Source organism: Drosophila virilis, chromosome 3 (assembly GCF_030788295.1).
Source record: "Drosophila virilis strain 15010-1051.87 chromosome 3, Dvir_AGI_RSII-ME, whole genome shotgun sequence".
Lineage (NCBI taxonomy): Eukaryota > Metazoa > Arthropoda > Insecta > Diptera > Drosophilidae > Drosophila > Drosophila virilis.
The window spans coordinates 27,466,028-27,492,801 of record NC_091545.1 but is presented as its reverse complement, the minus strand read 5'-3'; the positions used below and the strand labels follow the sequence as shown (position 1 = coordinate 27,492,801).

The window sequence follows — 26,774 nt, the reverse complement described above, 5'->3', positions numbered from 1 at the left end:
TTGAGAGCAATACTAATAGTTTGTATTCAAAAATTTAAAAATCAACTGTAATTGTAACAATACAGAAGCCATTTTGAGTTGCAGTTTGAGACGAATACCTCTAGAAGATTTATTATATGGGGGATGATCGCTTTTATCAAATTTAAGTTAGGTGATGTTTTTTCGGTGGCCAATGATAAAACCTTGACTGAGTTAGGTAATTAGCGCAAGCCGTGACCTAGGCAGCTTAAAACGAAAGTGAGATTTTAACAATTTTAACTTTACCAAAAGCTACGCAGCTGAAAAAAATGTAAGTTACCATCTCATCATTTTGACACGGAATATCGCACATTCGGGTGACATGTATTTCCTAAAAATGTTATAGGAATCAAACTTTATCCACCTAAACTACAGAATATGTTTCGACACCATCAGCTTGAACATTCCCCCACACACACTCACAATATGTACTAGATCACGTAAAAGATCAGTCAGTTGTGCATAGTGTAATTTATACAACATTATAAATTCATATTTATATAAGTTCACATATTGCTTTGTACAAGCTTAGGATCTAAATTTAGTATACATTTCATAAGACACATTTTATTACAGTTTCTGTTACTCGGAGGTGTTTATTTTAAGTTACTGAACATTCTGACCATACCTCTAAGGCATTAAGTACAAAATATAGTAGGTAACATTGACAGTAAGGTCAGACCCTTAAGATAATGTTGCCAAATTAGCTTAAGATTTTAGTGGATAGCCGCAAGCTGGTGTTACGGCTATTAAGTTATTTTCCCGTGCTGCACATTACTTGTTCATTTTCACGAACTTCGGCAGGCAATCGCATACTCTACGGCGTCGTGTAACGTAGGGAAGATTTCAAATGGACCTTCGCGAAGGGCCATGCTATGTACTAGTGTGTCGTACACGCGGTCCATGGGATTAGCAAGCAGCAGCCGAGCACAACGCGCCTTTAGCTCCTTATTGATATCACTTAATGTGCTGCATCCGGCTACATCGATGTGCCCCAACATGGAAAAATCCAGTATTAGAAACTTAAACGAATAGTCAACAATTGGACCATTGGTTTCGTTGGCACCGTTCTGAGCAACTAGCACATAGTTTGTCCTTGCCTTGTCAGTTTGGCTGCTACTGGTATTGCTCTTATCAAGTCCCAAAGACTCATAGAGAGCACGACGAAAGAACTGGCTTGTGGCAAAGTTGAGAGAGCCACAATAGCGAAAGATGCAAGTTTCTGGCACTTGCATTACATTACGATGTTGATTTATGTCCATATAGATACCAGGCGCTTCGGGCATGTACCCAAGGAGGCATGAATAAGGCTTAAGGCCCTTAATATACAATGCCAGTAAAGATACGCAAACGCCAATAAGCAGACTGAAAGAAATAATGAGTGTTGATATATACATATATATATATATATATATATTTATCATATATATATATATGATAAATTAAAAATATATATATTATATTAAATACCCAATATCAATGTCAATGAGCACCACACACAAGAATGTCGATATCCAGGTAAACATTTCGAGTTTGCCTTGCTTGGAGAACTTCTTCAATTCCTTGATCTGCATAAACATTGGCTTTAACGCAACAATTATGACGCCAGCCAAAACGCACTAAAAATTGTTAATGTGTCAATGTTAGTGTAAGCGCGATTTGATATTTAATTCAACTTACCCTAGGCAAAGCACTAAAAAAGGGTCCTATCCACATTAATGTTACGACCACTAGGGAGGCAGATACCAACGAAGCTATTTGAGAAACTCCACCCGTTTGATCCTGTATGACTGAACGGGACAAAGAACAGGCTAATGGTAGGCAAGAAAAGCAGCCACCGACAACATTACCCACACCCATGGCAATGAGCTCCTGATTAGCACGCACCTCATAGCCATGTTTCTTGGCAAATGTCAAACCCATTGACATTACAATAGAATAGGTAACTATTGCAATGGCAATAGAATCAACTGCTACCAGTGGGACCAGATCCAGACGTGGTAATGTTGGATTTGGCAATCCTCTTGGTATTGTACCTACTAACTGCACATTAAACTCTTCGTGTAACTGACAGAATTTTGAGATCAATGTTCCCCCAATAACAACGATCAACTCTCCGGGAAGAGGGAAACGACATCGTTTACTTAAACACGGCTTTATGCACTCGTTGCATATAGTCATAAAAATGATGACCCCCACACAGAAGCCGAAGCTAACGAGGTTTGTATCTGGTACACCTTTCACCACATCTATCACAGTGTAGATAATTTTGAAGGCGCCCTTATGGCGCTCCACCTTAATGCCCACTACGTCCTTCAGCTGTGCAGTGACGACATGAAACGCGGCGGCTGTGGTAAATCCATTTACCAGTGGTTCACTCAGCAGTGAGGCAAGCGTGCCTAGCCTAAAAAAGGACATGAGCAACTGAAACGAAAAATTAAATTGATAATATCAGCAAAGCAGCAGCAGGTGCTAAAACGTATTGTAAACAAAATAGGCAAGATCTTAAATTAATTTTATGCATTGAGGGTTTCTAGCAGCGTTCGCCCGTAGCAGAAGTATCAAGTCTTGCAAATATGAAAGCTACAGAGTACCCACCGTCAACATTATTACAAGCCAAAAACTACGGTCGAAATGTTCCAAAAGAAATAATGATGATGCTAAATAATATGCGTTCATAATACTTAGCAATGGAAACCTTATAAGAAGTGGCCAAAGTGATTCTGTGTTCGTAAAAAGACAAATCTCAAAAATATATACTGTTTAAGCGTGTTTAAGCAAGTTATCGCATTCTAATTATTTGTTGTATTGTACGCCAAAAGGCCATTAGAGGCGATGTTCTGCTGGGGTTTGATTTTGTATTTAAATCACATTGACGATGAAAGCAGCCGGTTTTCGCTCCATAAGAAAATAATTGATATAGTTCTAAGGTTGTTAAAAAAACACATTAATGCTTACATTCGGTGCCAGTTCGATCGGGATTACAGTTCAATGCCAAAATACCATTATATTGACAAGCGTTAAGACAACTCGGTTTCATCGATGCCGAAGCTGTTAAGCAGCAAATAAACGTGTGACTTGTGGGGTCATTTACAACTCCCTATAACTTTGTTAGCAGTTTGGTGATACCAAAGACAATATAAACACTAAGATGAGTAACGCCATGCAACAAAATGCTACTATGCAGCTTTATTTTTTGAAAATTGAGAACGAAAACGAACATTCATACATACATAACAGCATATTTGAATGTGTTGTTATCCACTTCTCTGGCAAAGTCTCTGGCTGGCAAAGAAACAATTTTCTTAGGTTTTTAGCGCAGATCACGACCTACCCAAATTTCTGTTGATATATGAAGGCATTTTGTGTACTGAGGTTGGCTTCGTCAAAAATATGTATTTTTAAGTCGATGCAAATATTTATGTAATTTTTTATATTTGAAATTATTAATTAAATTATCATTATTTTTAAGTAATACAAAATAAATTAAGGAAATAAAAGTGCAAATTTGTTGTTTTCAAAGATACATTTAATTAATTTTTTTTTTCTTAATTTATTATTTTTTTGTTCGAATTATAAAGAACAAAATCATATATCAACACAAATTTGGGATAGGTCGTGATCTGCGTAAGAAAACTAACAAAATTAATTTCTTGCCAGCTAAGGCCACAGCAATGAATAAAAACTCATACATACATAATTTATAGTTCTTATGCATGTATAATTCACGCATACAACCAAAGGTGCACGCACGCTATTGGCTGAGACAAGAACTTTTCTCGAGCATACAATGTCCAAAAAGAAAGGTGAAATCAATATATGTGTGCCTTCTGTAAAAATTATATAAGTTCTTTAATTTTCCTGTAAAATTATTTGTTAATATCTAGGGTAATATATCATTTAAATAAAGCATGCATTTCATGGATAAAACACAAGGACTTTGCGGCGATCGTAAGTTCTAAACTTTTTCGCTCAATGTACTTCGAAAACGAAGCAACGCAAAGCAGAATCGACCAGCTTTGCTGAAGGCAGGTTGGCGATTAACTTCGTAGCTCGTGTCAGCATCAGCAAGCCGCGACTTCGGCATTCGTTCGTCTGGTCTTTGGAGAACGAACAACCAGTCGGCAGGCATGTCGTACGAAGCCTCAAAGGCCAGATGAAAGGCCAGGCTCGAAATTTTGCGTCGCATTCAAATGTATGGGCGTTACTCATTACGTTACTCATCTTAGTGTTTATATTGTCTTTGGTGATACCCACAAACACCAATATACCAGAAAGATGGTAGAACGAAAATACATGCGGACGCATCAAAAGATGGATTTCCATCTTCTCTCTTACAATTGCCTGAAAAGCGTACCAGAACCTTATTAGGCAAAAAGTTCCTTCAGTATATTCTCAGTATACCGTTTATGATTGCAAAGGACTGCGCATATTTAGATAGATATTGAGAATGAAAGATATGCCAAGGGAATAGACCAGTGGATTCTGTACCTGAAAAATTTACGACAACATTTTATTGACTGTAATGGTTTTTACATGAAATGATAAAAGCAATCATAGGAATCGTGCGCGGTCCGTAAAATAATTTTAAATTCAAAAGGGATCTAAGCACCCAATACGCTACATACACACATGGGAATCCACCATTGCATGTATAAAATTTTGCTATTATGGATGGCTAGTTGTGAGGAACTGCAATGTTTGTTTTTGGCAATTCTGTTTGCATCACCAGCGATGGCAAATAAACATTTACATTCAGAAAATTTGAGCAGCTTTTCAAAGAAAGTGAAATTGAAAATGTGTAGAGCAGAATTGCGTAGTGCGCAACCTTCTGTCCGTTTGAAGTACACACGGGGCAAATTGCAAAAAATTGTATGTACAAATTCAATTATGCTTTAATACATTGAGTATTATAGAGAATATGACGGAAAAGAGAAATAACAAGTAAGAGGTTCAGCCGGGAACTCCCAACTAGGGATTACCCTGAACCCTCTTATTCCAACACCAAATGCAGTTCGCGCTACGCTCTCGTTTGAAGTAATAAAGAAAAATTAAAAACCATGTTTGCCTGTAGGGATCGAACTTCCGACAGACCGTAACAGACACATCAATAATTAAGTATTATTGAGAGAACAAAAATATTTATAATATTCTAGAATAAAAATATCAAGTATGGTGACTTAATATTTACCCAAAAAAAACAGGATGTCTAAAATTCTCTATCATTTATATTTTCTGATATGCTTGCGTTCATACATACGGACGGACGGACGGACATAGATAGATCGTTCGGCTATGGATGCTGATCAAGAATATATGTATATGTTTAATGGGGTCGGGCTCTAAACTCTGCTTAAATCTTCATATAGATACCATTGTTAATGAGTGAAAATGTGTAACTTGGATTCATTAAACTATGGTATAAAGAGTTTAACGATCCTTTTATAACGAAACTGTACATCTCTCTTGTTAACTGTATCCGTGAATATTGGTCCTGCATCTGGCCCCCGCAGTATAACAAGAGTCAGGATCGTATTGAATCTGTTCAAAAGGAAGCATCTCCGACCCCATAAAGTATATATATTTTTTATCAGAATCAATAGTCGAGTCGATCTGTCCGTCCGTCTGTCTGTCTGTATAATAAGTACTGTAGAAAATTTCATAGAGATCGGTTAAGAAACACAAACGTTACTATAGAAAATGTGTTTGGGCCGGCCGCGCATTCACGGCAATTGGCACAAATTGCTAAAATTTCTGTACATAAGTAAATAAGTAGCCCTCGCGCTTAATCCTTAAGTAACCGTCGAACGCGCTCTTTTTATCTTTTATTGTTGAGCCACAAGGCTAGCCATAGGAAAGCTTAAGCATTCCGAACATAATCTTCCACAGTCTTCATTACCTAGCGACTTACCACCTTCGACGCCAACCAACCAAAGAAGAGGCCCGCTAGGAATAACTACAACTGCCTAAGAATCAACATACCTCGAGAAGGAAGACCACGTCAGGCAGACAACTTATTTTACATGTACACACACACATTCGTGCGTGACTTCTTTGAATTCTATAAACAGCATTGCAACTGCGATTATGTTGTTTTGTGTGCTGCTTTTCTAATTTGTTTTTTTTTTTCTCATTAAGATCAATAATAGGAGTGGCTGTCAAGTAGAGGCGTCAGCAAGTAGTGTGGTCCGTTGCGAGTACGAACCCTACCGAAGAAACTATATATTTGTTTAAAATTTATTAATACTAATACAAAAGCAAGCGAGCGCTAGCTGCATTTGGTGTTGGAAGAAGAGGGTTCTGGGTATCCCCTAGTCGAGAGCTCGCGATTAAAGCCTCGTACTTGTTTTATTTAACTTGTATGCTTTAAGTTTTGATTAAACAGTCAGTTAATAAATATGTCGAAAAAACCGACTCCCTTTTCTCAAAAAGATGGAATTCTACTAATTAGCAGCTCAATTGTACCCACTTATCGAAAGTGAACAAACTCAAATAAAAACTACTACCAGCAAGAAAAAATAATAATCAACCCCAAAATCAAAAACGTATGAATAAATCTCAGAACCAATATAACCTTGAGATATTTTGACTTTGGGTCCTTCTAGTGCCCGCGCAATACAAGGTTTTTTTATTACATGTCCCCTTTCGCAATTCGATAAAGATCAAAAGCCTGTTTCTGGAGCAAATTTAGGAGTTCGAGACAACAAATTTAACATGTCTCTAGGTTCTGATATCATGGCCATCATACATACGGACGGATAGACAGACAGACGGACATGGCTAGATCGATTCAGCTATTGATGCTAATCAAGAATATATATATGTATATTTTACCCATTTTTAATGTGTTCAAGGTATAATGAATGATCACTTTATAGCCTTCGCCACCCTCCGTCCTTCGTCATTGTCCCTATAAGTTTACTAAATAAATCAAACTTATCAATTTAAGACACAATTTTAATGCTATTGTCTTTTTGAGAAAAAACAACATTATGTTGACAATCCATGCCCATCCACATCTTTATCATTGCGATTGTATTTTTTTCTGTGTTGTAAAAATTAAATTTATGACTAATAAATCAAACTAGCTGGTAGCCATTGAGATTGGATGATAAAAACAGGATATCGATATCGACTTTTTTAATGGTTGGAAACGGATCAAGTTATTGATTATCGGAAGCAAAATCGTACTGCGCGGGCACAAGGAGGATCTACGTTTAAAATTTCAGTCTCTAGCTTTTCTTGGTTCTGAGAGAGTCGCATTCACAGACAGGCAGACGGCTATTGATGCTGATAGAGAATATACATACTCTAGTGTCGTATGGATGCTTCCTTCTTCTTGTGGCATACACTTGCACAATACATTATACACTTTTTACCCATTTTCAACGGTTCAGTGTGTTACAAATATAAACTCATTTTGCCTATGGTATAGGAGAATATGCACTCAAAATTAAAAATTTTCCTTTTGTAGTATCCGAACACGACGCGTTAAAACTAAAATTTTCTAACAAAAAAATCGAATTCGCACCAGCAACTTGTGAGTAAATAAAGAATTACAGCTCACACCTTAAAGTTACATCGAACAGATTGGACCAGAATAGCCCACCTTGGTTGTGACTGCAGCGATGCGAGTGGTGTACTTGTACCAATGAACAATAGTGCTAGCAAGTCTGCCTGTGAGCCTGACCACACCGAACATTACGACAGCAAAGATAATGTACTATATAAAGATGTGGTAATAGGTAGTAGAAATGAAGAAAATTGAAAATTATAATTAAAACGAACAGAAACTCAAACCTGGGCCCGTATTGTCAAGCTGCGAAAGTCAAAATTTTATAATAAATAAAATGTTTGCCTTGAGTTAACTCGAAAAATAATTTTGACGACGAGTAGTATTTGGGATAAGGTTGAAAAGAAACTACTTATCATTTTTAACCAATAAAGTAATCATCTCATACTTAAAGTCTATGGTTATGAGCTTTTGAGCGATTTAAAGAGTATATATTCTGGGTGTTTTTTGTTTAGTCTAATCTAGGGTAAAATTTAGTGCTACAAACAACAAGGGGGTCAATCACGGGCTGACTAGCCCAATCCCAGGGCAAGTACCCAAGGCCCATAAAAAATCAAAAGTCAAAATCAAGCAAACGACTTACCAAAAACCCAAAAGCTTGGGGCAAGGACATTTCTAATAATAACAGTAATCCTTCTACGGCTAAAAATTATGATCCAGGTCGAGTCCCCATTTGTAGTCCATTCAATTCACGGATGGAACAGCATAACTAACAAGTAATAGGCTCTAGTCGGAATCTCCCGACTAGGGAATACCCTGAACCCTCTCCTATCAACAGAAAATTCAACTCAAAAATAAAATGTTTCCTTGATAGATCTCGAACTCGTAACAGACCACACTTTACAAATGCCTACCCAACAGCCACGCAAATAATTGAGCCTTAATGAGCAAAAATCGAATTTAAATATCAGCACAAAAAACAATACAATGGCAATTTAAATGCTGTTGTTAGAATTCAAAGAAGACGCGCATAAATGTGAGTGTGCAAATGCACACACAAATCTTTGGAATTTGCGCAAGCTGCTGCTAACTCGTGCGCGGACAATACACTTTTTCTTAACCGATCGTAATGAAATTTTCTACAGTACATCTTTTTGTGCCATGGAATATTTGTGTATTCTCAAACAGCCAATTGCATTTTAATTGGTACTTAAATTGGTGGTCAATACATCTTAGTTTATTAACCTGATTTAAAGCTTTGTGGTGGTAGCGGGGAAGTGGCGACAGGTATAAAATTAAAAATACACTATATATATATATATATATATACTATTCTAGAACCAACATATCAAGTTTGGTGACTCTAGCTTTCCCCAATTTGCGTAAGAAACAGGATTTCGAAATCGAATTTTTTTCGATTGCTTGGAAACGGAGTAAGCTATCGATTATCGCAAGCAAACTCACACTGCGCATGGACTAGGCGGACCTACAGCTCATTTCAAGTCTGTAGCTCTTATAGATTCTGAGATCCTTGCGTTCATACGGGCGTATGGATGGACGGGCAGACGGACAGATAGACGAGCATGGCTAGATCGGCTGGGCAGTTGATGCTGGTCAGGAATATATACACTTTAAGGGGTCGGAGATGCTTCCTTCAGCCTGTTATATACATTTGGATTTTGCACAAATACAATATACCCGTATTCCCATTTTTAATGGGTTCAGGGTATAAAAACTGTTGAATGAGTCTTCAAGGCCTAAAATGTCAACTAGTCGGGATCTGCAGTTGCCAAGTACCCTTCAGCTTTCGAATGCTTTACGCTTTTATCCCTTCTATACTTTCTGATGAGGACCTTTTGGTCGTTCTTGTCGACGTTATTGTCCCAAAAGTTTCTTGGTCATTGCCAATGGATTCAAACTTTTTTTTGCCCCCTATGTCTTATGAGTTTATTGATAGCCTACATATGATGCAAGTTAATTGGGAGCATAGGTGAAGAAACATATCTCTTAATTGTTGGGTACAGGATTGATCTATTTTTATATCCTTGAAGACCCCTTTCATCCAACATTGAATTTGGTCATTCACTTACAGCCCGTGTGCCCCTCAATCATTCGTAAGACTGATTATTTATTTATTTTGAAGGAAGATTGGTTCCAACAGAACAGATTGCTGTTCTCACTAAACTATTTTGTGATTCTCTGTACTCGCTCTTTGCTATCTGTGTCTCTTTTGATTACCGAGCTGTGTCTGATAGACCTCCTTAGTTCTCAAGAGAACTAATGAAACTAAGAAATGTGTAGTCGGTTGCAAAGGTCATTAAATTGATTAGAAGAAAGATTATTTGAGTTTTACTTACATGTACAATACCCACAACTAATGCAAGTGAGGTAGCCACGTCCAAATGTGTTATAACATTCTCTATGGGCGGTAACATTGTTGTAGTTGCATTGTCAGTCCGCAACATCGGCACTGCTGTTGTTGTTGCAATAAGGTCGTAAGAGTCCACATTTGCATAGGTCAGTACCACTTTTTGCGTCATCATACTCGCTACTGCAAATGTACCGATCGAGATGTGTTTAGAAGTGCCTAAAAACATATAAACAAGCACGGGAAAAACGGCCATATAGAGCCCATTTCCAGCGGAAACACCAGCCAACATTCCATATGCCATGCCATGAGGTATATTCATAATGGCAACTGTAACTCCAGATATAATATCACCAATAAGGTCCCTCTTGACAGAATACTGAGGCAGCCACTGTAGAATCGGTATTACGCCGGTAAAGATTGATAGCAAATTCCAGCCACGCCAGAAGCTGCGCAGGGACGAAGGTATGCTCTTGTCTCTGGCCGCATACCCTGTCTCCCTAATAACTACTTCGTGAGTAAGCACATCTCGATGAATACTGTATTTTGGTTGAATCTTGGGTTTTATTTTAGCATTTCCATTGTTGTTGTCATTGCCATTTAAAGGTTTAGTTCTGGTAACATTGGGAGTAATATGTTTTGAGCATTCAGAAAATATGTTATGTATCAACTTAAACTTACTCTGGGTTATCCTGATTGATGGGCATTATGTTCTGTGGTTTATTTTTGTCCCTACTTTTTTTACGTCTTGTTTGTTATTACATTCCGCATCGATATTACTACAGCTTAAATTAACAGCAGATTAGCTAGTAGTTTAGTGTTTATATATTGGCAGGTACATTAACAGTTTTTCAGTTTTCAAGTAAAACTTTGGTTTCTGCAAAAAATATAAAAATGTATTAAGATCGATCATCAATTATATATCCGTTAGACTTAATATCCTTGCCGAATGAACCTTTTAATATATCTTGAAAAACAAAAATGTTTTCTATACAACTTAATTTTCGACCGATCGTTCTAATGGGAGCTAAGTATATGATATAGTGTCCCGTTGGGTATAGGATTTTGCATATGTATATAAGAGGAGCATAGTAAAATAAATAAATAGAAAAATGGATATATGAAAAATTTAATGGAAAACCGAATGTGTGTCCATACAAATACTTAATTTTCGACCGATCGTTCCTATGGCAGCTATATGATATAGTGGTTCGATCTTAATCAAATATTGCATTTATATAAGTAACACAGTAAAGATAATAAATGCCGAGTTTGGTCAATATATCTTGATAAACAAAAATGTTTTTCACATAACAACTTAATTTTCGAACGATCGTTCCTATGGCAGCTATATGATATAGTGGTTAGTTTTACTTTACTCTTCATATATATGCAAAATCCTATTAGGATCGGACCACTATATCATATAGCTGCCATAGGATCGATCGGTCGAAAATTAAGTTTTTGTATGAAAAAACATTTTGTTTTTCAAGATATCTTGACCAAACTCGGCATTTACTATTTTTCCGGTACTTCTTAGATAGGGACAAAGCACTATGAACATTATGAAAAGGTTGGGTCTGCAAGGGTATTAGATCTTTGGCGTGCCAAAGATAGCCATTCTTTCTCGTTAATAATTTTTTATTGGTTTAAAGGTCCTTGCTACAACTCGTTGCTGCAGTAGCTATTAAAACTAGTGATTCAATTTGTCTCGTATGTAGATTGGCTGCGCAAGACAAGCAGAGCGACAACATTGTAGGGGCTTACTCGATGATATTGATATTGATAAGAATATGGAGGTCTAGGTTCTCTGCATTAAGTATATATGGAGCTTAAAAAAAACATATGGCAAGTGTTATCAACGCGGACGGCCTGGCCAAGCTTATACTCATACATTAACAAGTAAGAGGTTCTAGTCGGAAGCTCCCGACTACGAAATACTCTGAACCCTCTTATTCCAACACCAAATAAATAAAAAAAAACAAGTCAGAGGTTCTAGTCGGGAGCTCCCGACTAGGGGATACTCTGAACCCTCTTCTTCCACAATCAAACGCATATATATATTCTATTTTAGAAGCTATATGTCCAGTTTGGTGACTGTAGCTCTTATTATTTACCAAAATTGCTTGGAAACGGAGCAAGTTATCGATTATCAGAAACAAACTCGATCTGCGCAGGCACTAGGAGCACATACATCTAACATTTCAAGTCTCTTGCTCTTATAGGTTCTGAGATCCATGCGTTCATACATACGGACGGACGGACGGACGGACGGACAGACAGACGGACATGGCTAGATCGACTCGGCTATTGTTGCTGATTAAGAATATATATACTTTATGGGGTCGATGATGCTTCCTTCTGCCTGTTTGCATTTTGCACGAATACAATATAGTCTTATTACTCATTTTTAATGGGTGCAGGGTATAAAAATATGACAGCTCTTGATAACAAAAGAAACACTCTTTATCACCTACTAGAGATCGGTAAAGAATTCGTTTAAAACAGTAACGTAAGACCATATATAGTTTTTAGAGTAATTTACGGACCACAATAACATAGAAAACCCATTTCGCTATGATCAATCCTATAGACTTATCTTTACAAGAGAGAGAGAAAAAGCCACATAAGATACCTCTTCGCTCTCGTGACAATTTACACATGGCAATAAACGTGTCAACTAATTTCTGGATATTTAACTTTCTGTCTGATAAAATAGGTTAATAGACATTTTTACCATCGAAGCGAACCGGACTCACGTCAAACGCATAAACTTGTCTAATACAAATACTTTTCTTTTACCTATGTTACCATAGATATTCATTTTATGTCTATCGACGCGACCTAAAATAAACGTTTTTTGAAAATTTAATTTTTTTATTGTTTAATTTGTATTAATTTTTAAAATCAGAATTTGTTGAAAAATAATCCCAATTTATTAAATATTCGTAATAACAATAAGTAAGGTCCCAATTGTTGCTATATCTATGGGAAACGAAAATTTGTCCTTTTCTCCACCAAGGCACTCTCGTCCTCGATCGCAATATGAATTATATAATTGAATAACAAGAGATACAGGCTTTTTATACCCTAGAAGAAGAATTTTCCGGTCACATAAAGTCTATATTGTCTTGATCCGCGTCAATAGCCGAGTTTAAGCATACATGCAAACTAACATAGTCGCGTCGTTTCAACGATATCATCATAAATCTTTGCATACCAATATCAGTCCCGGCCGGATCTTTTCGATTAAGTTTGCACTTAGTTAGACCGCAAAAGACGAAACCCAGCTTATTTAATTTTTATTTTTTATTTTGTTTATTTCCAAATCTGGTATCCTACCAGCTTGTTATCAGCAATTAAACTACAAAATATGTCTAAAAAAATTAACTCAACAAATGTTATATGAACCCACAATCAGTTTTTATCTAAATTTATTTTCCGAACTCGGCTAAAATTAACTTTTATGTGCCTAATTAATGAAATGGTTGGATGCAGATGCGGTCATGTACTGACTACAGATTTTTAACTAACTTCTCTCCGACAGTTGAACGCGACGGAAGTGCATAAATCAAGGCAATTTAAACTGATCTACGTTCCAATATATGACGCTAAACGTCAGATTTTAAGTTTTGGATAATTCCGTTTACGGCATTTCCGACTACAATATCTTTAAAAACTAATATTATAATAGAAAACAAACAAAAATCAACTTGCCCGAGGGCAATAAAACGCAGCGCAGGCGGCTGTTGCTGCAAAGAAACGAATGCAAAACGTTTCTTTTCTATTGCATGCGTGCTTCACAGTGCATGTGCGTGTGATTGAGCGTGCACTGCTTACGTTTTTGCAGAGCAGCTGTATCTTTCAGCATCTCTTTTTAGACTTTTTGGGACAGTTGAGGTAAATGCGCAAATAATAACGCTTTTGAGCATGGACACGCATAGCAACTGCAATGACTCGAAAATATACAACTTGCCCCCATGTCTATCTCCAAAATAAGATCTATAGACGGTACAGAACTATCTGTTCAAGCAAAGCGACTAGATGAGTGGTACAAAGCTGTGCTTCGCGAGAGCCAAATTCTCGCTACCGTCACAAGCTGTTCCCGCTCTATATCATGACCACAGCAAACGCCTCCGCTTTTTTCTTGCGCCGTTGATACGCCAAACAAAATTCCTGTCGCCCCTCTAACTAACACCAACACACAAGGCGGTACTGTACCTTATATTGACTCTACTACTTGGGAATTGCAAACATGCGGCACCGTCAGACGCAAGCTCCCCGGCGCCTGGCCAAGCCACCAAAAAAGGCAAGACCAAGAGACAAACCAGCAAGCATCAAGAGCACTCCAAGCCAGCCGGCCAAGCGACGACATTCCATCGACGTCAAAAGATGCTCGTCAAAGGCGTAATAGATTCGCAGCTCTAGACACTGCCGACAACGAAGCGGATGAAAGTTAGGAAGACACGGAAAATGACGCTATGAAGACGGAAGCCAGCTCGCTGGAGGACCTACCTCTGCCTGCATTATCTCTACCGCCCCTAAGTCTACAAAAACTGGCCCAATAATGGTTCCGAGTATAACATAACTCCACAAATTCCAGGCTGCCTTGGACCAAGTCATTTCACGTAGCAGATACTCGACTCGTACGACTGGATCAGGCCTAACTAGACTATACACCAGAGACATTCCAACCTTCCGCAAAGTAGTTGATTCATGAAGACAACCAAACAATATGCCAAAACGACCACTACCAACTGCAGGAAGACAAACCTTTTCGCATTGTCATCAAACAGATGGCGTCCTCTACAGCCCAAGTCTATATAATCAAGGAAATGCCAGATGAAGAACACAAGGTAGTAAATATCTATAATCCTAAAGGCAAGGCCTCAAATGCCACGGATCAATGAGGGTACATATGTTTTTCGTGGACCTCAAACCGACCCCAACAACAGGGAAGCGCTTAAAATAAATTTTTCATGCCGTCAAGGAGTCTTAGTTCAGCGCCCGCCGATCTGATGACGTTGTCCAATGCCGCCGCTGCCAGAATTACGGAGATTTACGGAAGATGTGCAGAAGAGCACGCAACAGAATTTTCTACTTGCAAAACAGTCCATGAAGCCGACTTCTTCTGCGCAAACTAAGGCGGAAGCCACTCCGCTAATTACAAAGGCTGCAAATGGTACATTGACCGAATTAAGGTACGCAAGCCTGCCCCTAAAATCTCTGCTCCTCTCCACCAGGCGCATAATAACCACGCTCGGCAAAATATGATTACAATGTAATTTATCCCTCCTCCCAAGATAGCTGGTAAATTCGTGTGAATTGTGCACATGCTTAGATCGGGAAACCCAACCAACAGTCAGCGAAGAGACTCCGCCTAACAGATACCGAACGAAATGGCGTACGAAAGGCAGCCCAGCTCCCGGAATCATGCCGAGCGACGATACCAACTCCAGAATTGCGGCTCTTGAAGGTGCTATGTAAAGCCTTACCTCAAGAATGTACCAGATCCTTAATACTCTCCATAAAAATTTCGAAACTCAGCACATCCTTATGTCGCTGATTATCCTATCAAAATGAGCCAATTAAGGATCGGATTTTGAAATGTGGATGGTCTTAACAGGAAAATTATGGACTTTCCTCGCCACCCACAACATCGACATAATGCTCCTAACGGAAACACACATACACATGTGCACCAAAATATATGGATATTCTGCATATATATACCCACACCCCAGCAACTACCGTGGAGTAGGTGCCGGCATTTTAATACGCCGCAGCCTGAGCCACCACCCCCTGGAACACATATCCCAGCCACATCTGCAGATGGCCGTAGTCAAGATAAGCACCAGTAGTGGAGATTTTACAATTGCTTCTATCCACCTTCTGGCGACTGTGCCATGGACCATAGCCAATTTTTAGTTCCTACTAATAAACCTTGGACAAAAGTTCATTGCGGTAGGAGACTAGAATGCGAAACACAGATTATGGGGAAACATCAGAGCCTGTACGAGGGGGCAGAGTTTGCACGAAGCCATCATTGACCGCAGATGCGACGTCTTGGCAACCGGAGATGCAACATATTATGCATACAACTCGCAACGCACTCCTAGCGCTATCGACTTCCTTATATATAGTAGCAAAATACACTCTCTCTAGCTCAAATATGACCTTTCTTCGGACCATCTTTCTCGCCAAAAAGGAAGAGTCTAATGCCGACATATGGGGAAGTTGAAAGATTCCTGGCAGAACTCAATAGTTCAATCAACCTCAACATGATTTTGAGCTCCTCTAAGAACATCGAGGAAGCTATCGGGTATCTCCTACCGAACGTCGAACAGCAGACCAACTTGCAACACATGGAATAGAAGCGATCCAGCCATCGCCCCCTCGAGACCCGGCGGCAGCCCCACTACTGGCATTGAAAAGGGGGCTCCGCAAAGAGTATGTGCGCACCGATGACCAAAGGGTGAACAGGATTTACAAAACAATATCAAACAGGCTCTAAAAAGTCTTCGCGGCCATTGGCAATCAGCAGTTCAACAAAAAACTTACTAACGCAAGCCCAGATGCAATCACGGGACACCGCCTCTGTCAGTTGACAAAAAAAAACCCGTCCGCATGAGCCACATAAAAAGAGATGACGGTTCCTGGGCCAGATCGAGTTTGGAACACGCTGAAACCTTCGCTACCCATTTAGAGGAGCGATTCAAACCGTTCGATTCCCCACAGTCGCCCATGGAAGATTACATAGACTGGACCCTTGCAACACCACACAAATCTGGCCAGTCCAGCCTTAAAGAGGTCGAAACACAAATCCAAGCAATAAAGACAAGAAAAGCCCCTGGATCCAACGAACTGGACAGCAGAACAATTAAGCTGTTCCCTATCAATACTCATCATTATACTCATCTTTAATATGATGCTTCGAATCTGACATTTCCCAAGGCAATGGAAAAGCGTTATGACCCCAAAACCCAAAAAATCGCTCACGCAAGTTGAATCGTATTGACCAATAAGCATGCTTCCGAACCTCCACAATATTTCAAAGAATATTATTGGCCAGAGTGTCGAAGCTGGATTGTGTTAAGCGGATTATACAAAGGAATCAGTTCGGATTTCGAAGACGGCATGGGACACCAGAGCAGCTTCACCGAGTAGTCGAGTTCATCATTGACAGCTTCCAGACCTTCGAGTATTTCGTCGCGGCATTCGTTGACATCAAACAGACGTTTGACCGAGTGTGGCATAAAGGACTCCTGTTCAAATTAAATACTTTGCTTTCACCCCCTTTGTTTTATATAGTCCACAGCTTCCTCGAAAATAGAAAATTCGTCGTAGTAGTCGACGACACGTTCCTAGGAGTCAAGGAAATCCCAGCGACCTTGCTCCGTGGCTATACACCGTTTACACAGCCGACATGCCGACGGTAGACCCGACGACACTGGATCATAACGATAGCTGCTGTACAAACCCCTACTGGCCCCATTTTGGCGCTGCAGCAAAGTTCCATTGGGGGAAAATTAGTGTCTTCCAATCCAAGGTGCTGAGGCTAAGTACTGGGGCCTCTGTTACATCCGCAACCGGGCCTTACCAAGAGATCTTAAAGTTTCCTTGGTGGGTAACCTTTTACGTCAGCTGTCCATCAGATACCGTTTTTCTGCCCACCCCAATATACTGGCAAGAAGGCTTTCCAGAAGAAAACGACAAAGACTTCGGATTCACCCCATCGACCACCCAAGCCGGGTACTTAAATAGGGAAAATATAAACCAAAAACTTTAATACTTAATTGGAAATATTTAGTATGTTCCTCACATTATTGTAAAGCTATGTTATGCTCAAGTATAGCTTAATAAATAATAAAAAAAACTATGAGCTAAATCCTTCGGCTATGATAATAAGTTATTTAGTAAATACTTGCCTAGGTTTGAAGCCCAAATCTATGTTTTGAACAAATTTTTGTTGTGCAAATGGCTGGTTCACAACTATTGACAACTATTCAATCGAAGACTAACAATCAAAATAATTTGAAAAAATTCCCTAAAATATATGGACCAAAATAATGTCTCCATTTTACTTGCAAAGCGGTCACACAGAAAATGTGCAGTAATTCATAGACCACCTTGGAATTTATTATGAAAGTGTCGATATAGATCAGGTTTTTGGCGTTAATTATCAGTTGGCTAAGCTCCTTATTAACAGGTTATTTTTGGAATGTATTACTCAGTAGGTGTGAGTAGCAGCTACGTTACCGTAATATCATACTTCATAAGCAAAAGCAAGATATTTGTCGGCAAATTAAAAATTTGGTTATTCCAGCCAGCGTTCACTTAACTTCTTTGTCAAGAGATTCTTTTTTTAATTAAAAATACTGCGCAACGTTTATTCCGATTAGAAATATGTAGTTATTTAGTATTCTTCATGCTGCTATAAAATACATTGTTATTCCTTGAACAGCAATAATAGGTAAAAAGAGTGTAATGGTTTTGTGCAAATGCATTTAACAGGCCAAAGAACGACTCCATAAAGTATATATATTCGTTGTCCCCATTAATAGTCAAATCGATCTACAATTTTAAATATTGAATGTAGCTTAGGTTTCCCTAGTATTTTTCCCGTTTCTAAGCATTTGAGAAAAGTCGCCATCTATATCCAGTTTCTAGTTTTTTAAAGCTTGTTACCTAATTCGACATGGAGCTAGAATAGTTTATACAGATTAACTATCTTTTATTTTATGACTAGCTCAACCCCTCCTCCCTCGACATTAATCAATTAGTACAACTCACTAATGACATTTAACGAATATTCTTCAGTTCAATATACATAATCTACACCAGGAAATTTCATCAATATTAGTTAAGAAACACAAGTTATTAAAGGAAACGTTAGCAAAGTTAGTGGCATAAGCGATGACCGCAAGATTTTCCTTTGAGCACTACATATTTCTTTAAAAAATTATAATACCCTCAACATATGTATGTAATATGTAAATATATGTACATGTATATAAAAAAAAAGACGCGCATATAAATAATTTTATAAATAATTTTATATGCGCATCGTTTTTATATATTTAAAAGGTATTAAATATTTTGAGGGTATTATAATTTTTTAATGAAATGTTTATTCGCCGCCCCATACAGAATAAATAATTTGAAATAGCTATGTCGGTCTGTCCGTCCGGCCGCTTGTCTGTGTCTATGGTTTCTCAGTTTTAAAACTATGGTCATGAAAATGTTCATGTCTTTCTGTTGCAGGCAGTACACTTGTCGAAACCGTCCGAATCGGACCACTGTATCATAGGAACAAATGGTCGTTTTTTTTTTTTTTGGTTTTTAAGATATGTTATCATAACTTATCAACATTAGACCACCATATATTATAGCTTTCCTAGGAATGATCGGTAGTCTAATAGGATCTAGTTATTTTTTTTATATAATAACCTTATTTTAATAAAATAACTTGACCAAACTCGGGATTTACTAGTTCCATTATGATCCTCGTTATATGCAAAACCCTAGCAACCTCGGATCACATTATAGCTGCAAAATATTCTGCTTATCAATATATTTTCATCACACTTAACCTTTTCGAATTTCACGATTCTGACATATTTGCAAAAAGGAAAGGTCTACAAGGCTGTTAAATCTTTGAAGTGCCGAACTTTATCGTTTCCGTTTCATTTATTTTCATTAATGATAGTATGTATCCTGGGAAAGAAGAAGCTACAGGGTATCCCCTGTCGGGTAGTCCCAACTAGAGCACTCTTATGAACTGTCAAGTTAAATGTAAAACACATTTATATTCAATTATGACATATATGTTAATCTACTTAAAGAAAAGTAATCACGATCTAGAATCGGCATTGCAGATGATGTTTATTTTGTATAATTTTATGATTATCACTTTTTATGTGCGGACAAAAAGTACAAACAACTTTGTGATCTGTCTTTGGTTAACAACTCGCAGCTGAATAGATATATTTATCGTTTAATAGGAAATACCGTAGAGCAATATAAACCAAGTTTGTCTCTGGGAAAGTCGCGTTCAAATATACAAATAAACGGTTGCCAGTTGATCAAGTTCCATATTGCTCCATTGTCCATTTAAAAATACCCTGGCACATCCATTTATACTGAGTTTAAAGTTTACAAAATGAATAAAATCGACAACAAGTAAAAGTCGGGAGTACGTGGCTAGGAGATCCTTTGTTTAATTGTTACAGTAATGATCTTACGCTTTAAGGCTGTGTTTCATAAAATTTCCCATAACACCTTAGGATAATAAAGGATATAATTATAATATCCAAAATACAATGCACTGCAAGTCACTGCAGGCGCACGGCAGATTTGTATCTGTCTGAAGTTTACCGAATTACCCAAGCAATTTCATTTCACGACTCCGGAGTCTACTAACGGCAACAGTGGACTATGATTTGTGGTTTGTGATGATTTGTGCTTGCTACATAAAAGTTACATACTACATTTTCAGCTATAAAATATACTCCAAATATACAATTCAAAAATCAATATCAAAGAACCTAATTAGAAGCACAGATCACCCGAGATTTTCGGCATAAATTCTGGACTTTCTTTTTTAATTAAGAAAAAAAACCCTACCACTATTATTTGGCCCTATGGACCTAATAAATTTACCCAAAATAGAAATCAAATTCAGTTAACGCAACAATCAGCGGTAGATCTACAAAAGCAGAAAATAGCCACAAAAATCAATTAAAATAAGTAACTTCAAACTTACTAGCTCCGTCCATTACGAAAGTCTGGCTCTTCGTCTGCCAAATTTTGTGGCCAATATCGCCACTCCATCGGCAAGTACATCCCGTATATGCATGCTCGCATTCTTATATTGAGAAATTATTAACTCCATAGTCAAGTTAAATCGGCAAGTTAGACCATTACATATATCGATATATGTACATATGTATATATCCACATAATTATCTAAAAATGATTAAAGTTATAAACTCCTGAAGAAACTGCTATCTTGAGATCTGTACAACATATGAATATATATACATGTATATATGTACATGCACGTGAAGCAATGATTATTATATTGTTACATATACTTACATATACATATTGCATATTACATGTACATCATTAACGCATTTATACGTGACATATACATAAATATAATAATTACACATTCCTGCGTACCTATATAAAAACAAAACTACGATTTCCGCCATATAACGCAGTGTTCGGCGAATTATAATTTATTTGCCTACGTATGTATATGGCCACACTCATTTACACACAAAGTATATTTTACTATCCCGCATTAATGGGATATCAATTATTTGTGAAAATAAATTAGATCAAAACAAATAAACAAAATAATAATAATCAGTGATCTTCACATTTGCTATTCGTTTAATCGATACATAGGAGAAAATTTCCACTGTGCTGCGTTAGGTTTTGCGTCAACAATTAGAATGTGCGTCAAATTAGAGGCGGTGAGTTAGCGTCGACTTTTGGTACTTGGTATCGGAAAAGGAATCGGTCACTTTTAAATGCATTTATTTATGTTTTTAAGCACGAAACCAAATAAATTTAAATGCAGAATTGCAAAAAATTAAATTATTTACTATCTACATTTATTTATTTTTGAATTTTATTTTATAATATGGGAAAACAAAGGGGTTAAAATATTAGTTTTTCATCATTCCATAAATATCTAAATTTAGGGATGATGGCCCCGAAAACCGCATTTACACGATTAAGGCCTATAGTTTCACCTAGCCAACTGTGAACATTTGATTAAAATCGTCGGTACTATTTTTAAGATATTTGGAAAAGAGTGCAACAACCTCCAAGTCAGCCCCATATAAAATGACCGCAAAAAATCAACCTTGTTTTCGAGCCCTTATTTCTTAACTCAGAGACAATGGCCCTCAATGCACGGTATACCCTCTTGTAGATACATATTTTAACAAGCTTTAGGCACTAATTTTAAGTAAATGGACGGTACAGATTTTGAGAAAATTAATTAATTGTAAACCAACCTCATACAGTTCATTCAAAAAGTCTATCGAACTGCTAGTTCATACGTGAACTGAATCACTGCCTGCATCAGCATGTTTTTTTTGCATTAACATAGAATGTAATGAAAAAAATGGAAAAATGCAATTTTTCCATAAACTGCGCTATTAAGTATGAGTTAATACTTCTTATATAATTTGCTTTGACATTAATTTAATTAACTGTGAGTCCTTTCCATTTTTTCATGATTACATATAATTCATGTTGAAGTGGTTCCCGCTCAATTCTGTACAAAATTGTTCAACACTTCTGCCAGGCAGTGATTCAGTTCACGTACGAACTAGCAGTTCGATAGACTTTTTGAATGAACTGTATGAGGTTGGTTTACAATTAATTAATTTTCTCAAAATCTGTACCGTCCATTTACTTAAAATTAGTGCCTAAAGCTTGTTAAAATATGTATCTACAAGAGGGTATACCGTGCATTGAGGGTCATTGTCTCTGAGTTAAGAAATAAGGGCTCGAAAACAAGGTTGATTTTTTGCGGTCATTTTATATGGGGCTGACTTGGAGATTGTTGCACTCTTTTCCAAATATCTTAAAAATGGTACCGACGATTTGATTCAAATGTTCACAGTTGGCTAGGTGAAACTATAGGCTTTAATCGTATACATGCGGTTTTCGGGGCCATCATCCCTAAATTTAGATATTTATGGAATGGTGAAAAACTAATATTTTAACCCCTTGGTTTACCCATATTATAAATTAAAATTCAAAAACAAATTAATGTAGATAGTAAATAATTTAATTTTTTGCAATTCTGCATTTAAATTTATTGGTTTCGTGCTTAAAAACATAAATAAATGCATTTAAAAGTGACCGATTCCTTTTCCGATACCAAGTACCAAAAGTCGACGCTAACTCACCGCCGCTAATCTGACGCACATACAATTAGATATATTTAAATAAAATCCCTTTGCCTTGACTGATCGATAATCAACTCACAACCCTAACCTAGGAAACAGATATTTTAACTGTAGTTATGTGATGACGTTTAGACGGTTTTTAAGAAATTACATGTGCAAGTGTGGAATCAATTTAATAACCTGTTCTATGAAACTTTTTTGGTTACCATCCAATAGCCTTCAAATTATTTGCAGAGATTTATATGAATATTTATTTGAGACTTGTTTCACACTTATTGTAAAATCCGCTCTCGTAGATAATTAATGCAGGTTGAAGATTCCAAGAGAGTAATTTCAACTTTTTGTTTACTCTCGGATCAGCTTTAAACTCATTTTCAAAGATCTTCGTAAAAATTTATTTGACATGTATTTCGCAATGCACCACCATGGACGAAGAATTCGGGTCAAATGCTTAATAACTCAAAGTTCACTTATTGTGGATTCCAAATTTTATAGCCTTAATTTATTTTTTCAAATAGACAGGGGGTTCAAGATAGTACGGGAAGATGCTAATTTTCCACTGTCGTGAGCTGGCTGAGAAAGTAATATAATTATATTTGAGATTTAAAAATTTAAAATTTTTAACATAAAAATGTAGAGATGTTATTCTATAAGTACAGCATATATATTTAAGCAGCATAGTGAAGTATAGTAGTATATAAAAAAAGAAGGCTTTATTCCAATGGCAGCCATATGACTTAGCGGTCGGTCCAATGTTGATAAGATTTTGCATATATGTACATATGTATATACATATGTGAGGAGCATAGTAGAACTCATTAATTTTATCCAACTTCCTTTTCGAGACAGACAGACATGGTTCTGTTATCTCAGCTGTTGATGCTGAGCAATTTTATATACATACATACATGTAGTCAGAATATTCTACTTCTACGCGTTATACATTTCATGACAATATTTGAACACCTTCTAAAAGGATATAAAAAGAAATAACGGTCATCTTTGTCCCGCTAAATATTAAATATCCTTAACTTTCGGTTTTGCTAGAAAAGTGAAATTCGTAATTTCTGAGTTTGCCAAAAACATGTTAATAAACAGAAAAGTTTTTCATACATAAACAAATTTATCGTCCTACGTATAGAGATATAAAATTATATGATATGGGACCCGATGTTGAAATGTCTGCGCACACGTCAGAAACATGGTAAAATTCGTAAATGCCAAGTTGGGTTAATATTTCCATAAAAAATATAATGTTTATTAATAGCGTTTGATTCTTGACAGATCGTTCATATGACAGCTATTTGATATACTCATCTGATGTTGATGAAAATATATTCATGTGTTAGGGAACATAGCGAAACTTGCAGATATTTTGTTACAAAATTAACAACCTAAAGCCCAAAATGGAGAATGAGAATAAAATATATTGATTTTGGAAAAAAGTATTTGTTATGTATGCTGTTTAAAGTACAATTCTCTTTATCTATATATAAACTTGGAATCGAATGCAATACATACTATACAGTTCGTTGATCACTTAAACAATATTGTTGAGCTTATTGTTCCCCGATGTTGTCACCTTCCGTTTTTGATAACGCTCTTTGTAGTTATTGTTGTTGCCACACTTGTAGCCTAATCAATTGTGATTAGCACGTATTATGCGCGTGCAGTGAACAAATTAAGTTTAAATATACATATGTACATATAACATTAATTTTATGGTTTGGTATCCAATTGGATTTCAAACCTTGCGAATTGGGTATTTTGTTATATGAATGCAATCAATAATAAATAACTGTGAACACAAGTTTATTATGCTATTTAACTTATTGCTTATTGTTTTATGCACCAAATATGTGATTTATACGTAAACTATTTGTTGTTGCTGCGAAACCCGCTCGCGCCAATAACATACATACAAACATATGTACACGCACAGAACGGAGCAAAGAGCAACAGAGACATCGACCACACTCGAGTGACCCAATGAAACTAAAAGCACGGAACGAAAGTGGGAGTAAGCTTCAAAAGCTTTTTTGTGGCTGTTTCTATTCCCCGTTATGTGTTATCGCTGAAAAATCAATTACATTTCACAGAATGTTTATTATAACTTGTTTATTAACCATTTAAATACAATTGAAATTTGCTAACACTGGTATCACATGTTGCATTCCAACTTTAATTTAATGTTTGGCGAATAAGATAGATTATGTGCAGCTGTCAGACCCTCCAGCGTTGCCACCTGTGATAACTTTTGAATGTTAATCAGCTGACAGTGGCCTTACCCTTAACCCATTAAGAAACACTCAATGATTTTAACCCTGGATAGACAACATTATTATTATGTTATTAGATGGGTATAATGTTTTTATGTACATACATGTTGTAAGAAGGCATGTCCAAATAATAGATTATCTATTGCGCACAAAAGCCGTAAGTCGTGATGTCAGCCCAGAATAAAACCGTGTAATCTTCAAAATTTCAAAAACTTCTCCCTCACAGACGCATGCATGTACATTTGAGCCAAAATGCGTTTGTTTTAAGAGAACAATTATTTTTAATTATGTCACTTACACAGTAAATACGAAATTTTTCTCTCATATTGGAAAAAAATGGTTTATATTAATAAAACAGTAAATTAAAGTGGACCCACCCGCTTTCAAGTTGAAGCACAGAAGACGTGACTACGAATCGCAGGCACAGCAGTGCATAGAAATAACAACAATGTGTGGGAAGAGTTCAGTACCGAAGATCGTAGTTTACATCTGCTATATTAATTGTCGAGTCGTTTGTTTTAATAATAATCAATTAATTATTTAATATCACAAAAAATGTTGCGTTTCTATGTCTTAGGTTATGGCGGCATGGCACCACCAAAGACAATAAAACACTAAGATGAGTAACGCCATACAACAAAATGCTACTATGCAGCTTGATTTTTTGAAAATTGAGAACGAAAACGAAATCTGTAGCATTGCGCTCTCACAGCCGAAAGAACGAAAAAGCTTAAAATAGAACTTGCACTCAGCCATGAGGGCCGTGCAAGCAATTATGTTTGTATGCGTGTGAATATACATACATAACAGCAAATTTGAATGTGTTGTTATCCACTGCTCTGGCAAAGTCTCAGGCTGGCAAAGAAACAATTTTCTTAGTTTTTTAGCGCAGATCACGATCTACCCAAAATTTCTGTTGATATATGAATGCATTTTGTGTACTGAGGCTGGCTCCGTACAAAATATGTATTTTTAAGTCGGCTTGCAGCCGCAAAAGGCACAAATGTATAAAAAGGCAATGAAAATGGTATGGATCCAGACGCATGCTATACATGCTGATCGTTAATTGCCGGTCATAAAACCCTCTAACCTAAGATTATAATAATGCCAATAAAAGATTACTTGCATTTGTTCTATATCAAAGTGCAAACGAGCGACAAGTGCGATCCACCTGTTACATTCAAGCCCACCGCAGGCATGCCAAAAAAACAAAGACCGTGCCAGTCGCCCAAATTTACGCACCCATTAATAAAATTGCTTAAAACCGCTACTATCCGATCTTATCCTTTCTTGGTGGAAAGTATCTTAAGGTTAATCTGAGATGTGTTTTCCATTTTCTGCATAATCCAAGCATTCTCGGTGGAAAATTCGTTTCACGTTTTCTGGGCGAAGCTTAAGGTTACGTCCGGTCGCCTTCCAATTTATTAAGTATTAAAACCCTGCATAAGAATTTAATGAAAAATTTTAGTAAAGTAGAAAACGGTTCTACGAACCCTTTTGTTTTTTGAAAATTCATTTGAGACGTATTTCACACTTTTTGCAATATCTAAGAATCTTTGGAAAATGCAAGTCAACCAATTTTTGAACTTATTTTTAGATCCCTACATAAGAACTGAATTCTTGATTTAACTGTTTTTAAATTTATATTCGCAACAGTG

The 26,774-nt window shown here is 36.9% G+C and overlaps 1 protein-coding gene across 5 annotated transcripts; it reads right to left on the bottom strand.

Moving 5' to 3' along the window:
* Positions 1-321: 321 nt before the first annotated feature.
* Prestin (solute carrier family 26 member prestin) lies at positions 322-24,911 on the bottom strand. Of its 5 annotated transcripts, none has more exons than XM_070207851.1 (7): positions 24,359-24,911; positions 20,665-20,867; positions 10,581-10,776; positions 9,889-10,513; positions 1,699-2,442; positions 1,489-1,637; positions 322-1,383 (listed from the first exon to the last, which is right to left on the bottom strand). In XM_070207851.1, the coding sequence occupies exons 3-7, from the start codon at positions 10,604-10,606 to the stop codon at positions 807-809; spliced, it is 2,121 nt and encodes a 706-aa protein (XP_070063952.1). In that variant the 5' UTR covers positions 10,607-10,776; positions 20,665-20,867; positions 24,359-24,911; the 3' UTR covers positions 322-806. The 5 variants fall into 5 exon arrangements, with proteins under 5 accessions (XP_070063952.1, XP_070063953.1, XP_070063954.1 ...); XM_070207852.1 differs by lacking the exon at positions 24,359-24,911 and adding an exon at positions 21,000-21,279; XM_070207853.1 differs by lacking the exon at positions 24,359-24,911 and adding an exon at positions 21,087-21,279.
* Between the last annotated feature and the right edge of the window lie 1,863 nt (positions 24,912-26,774).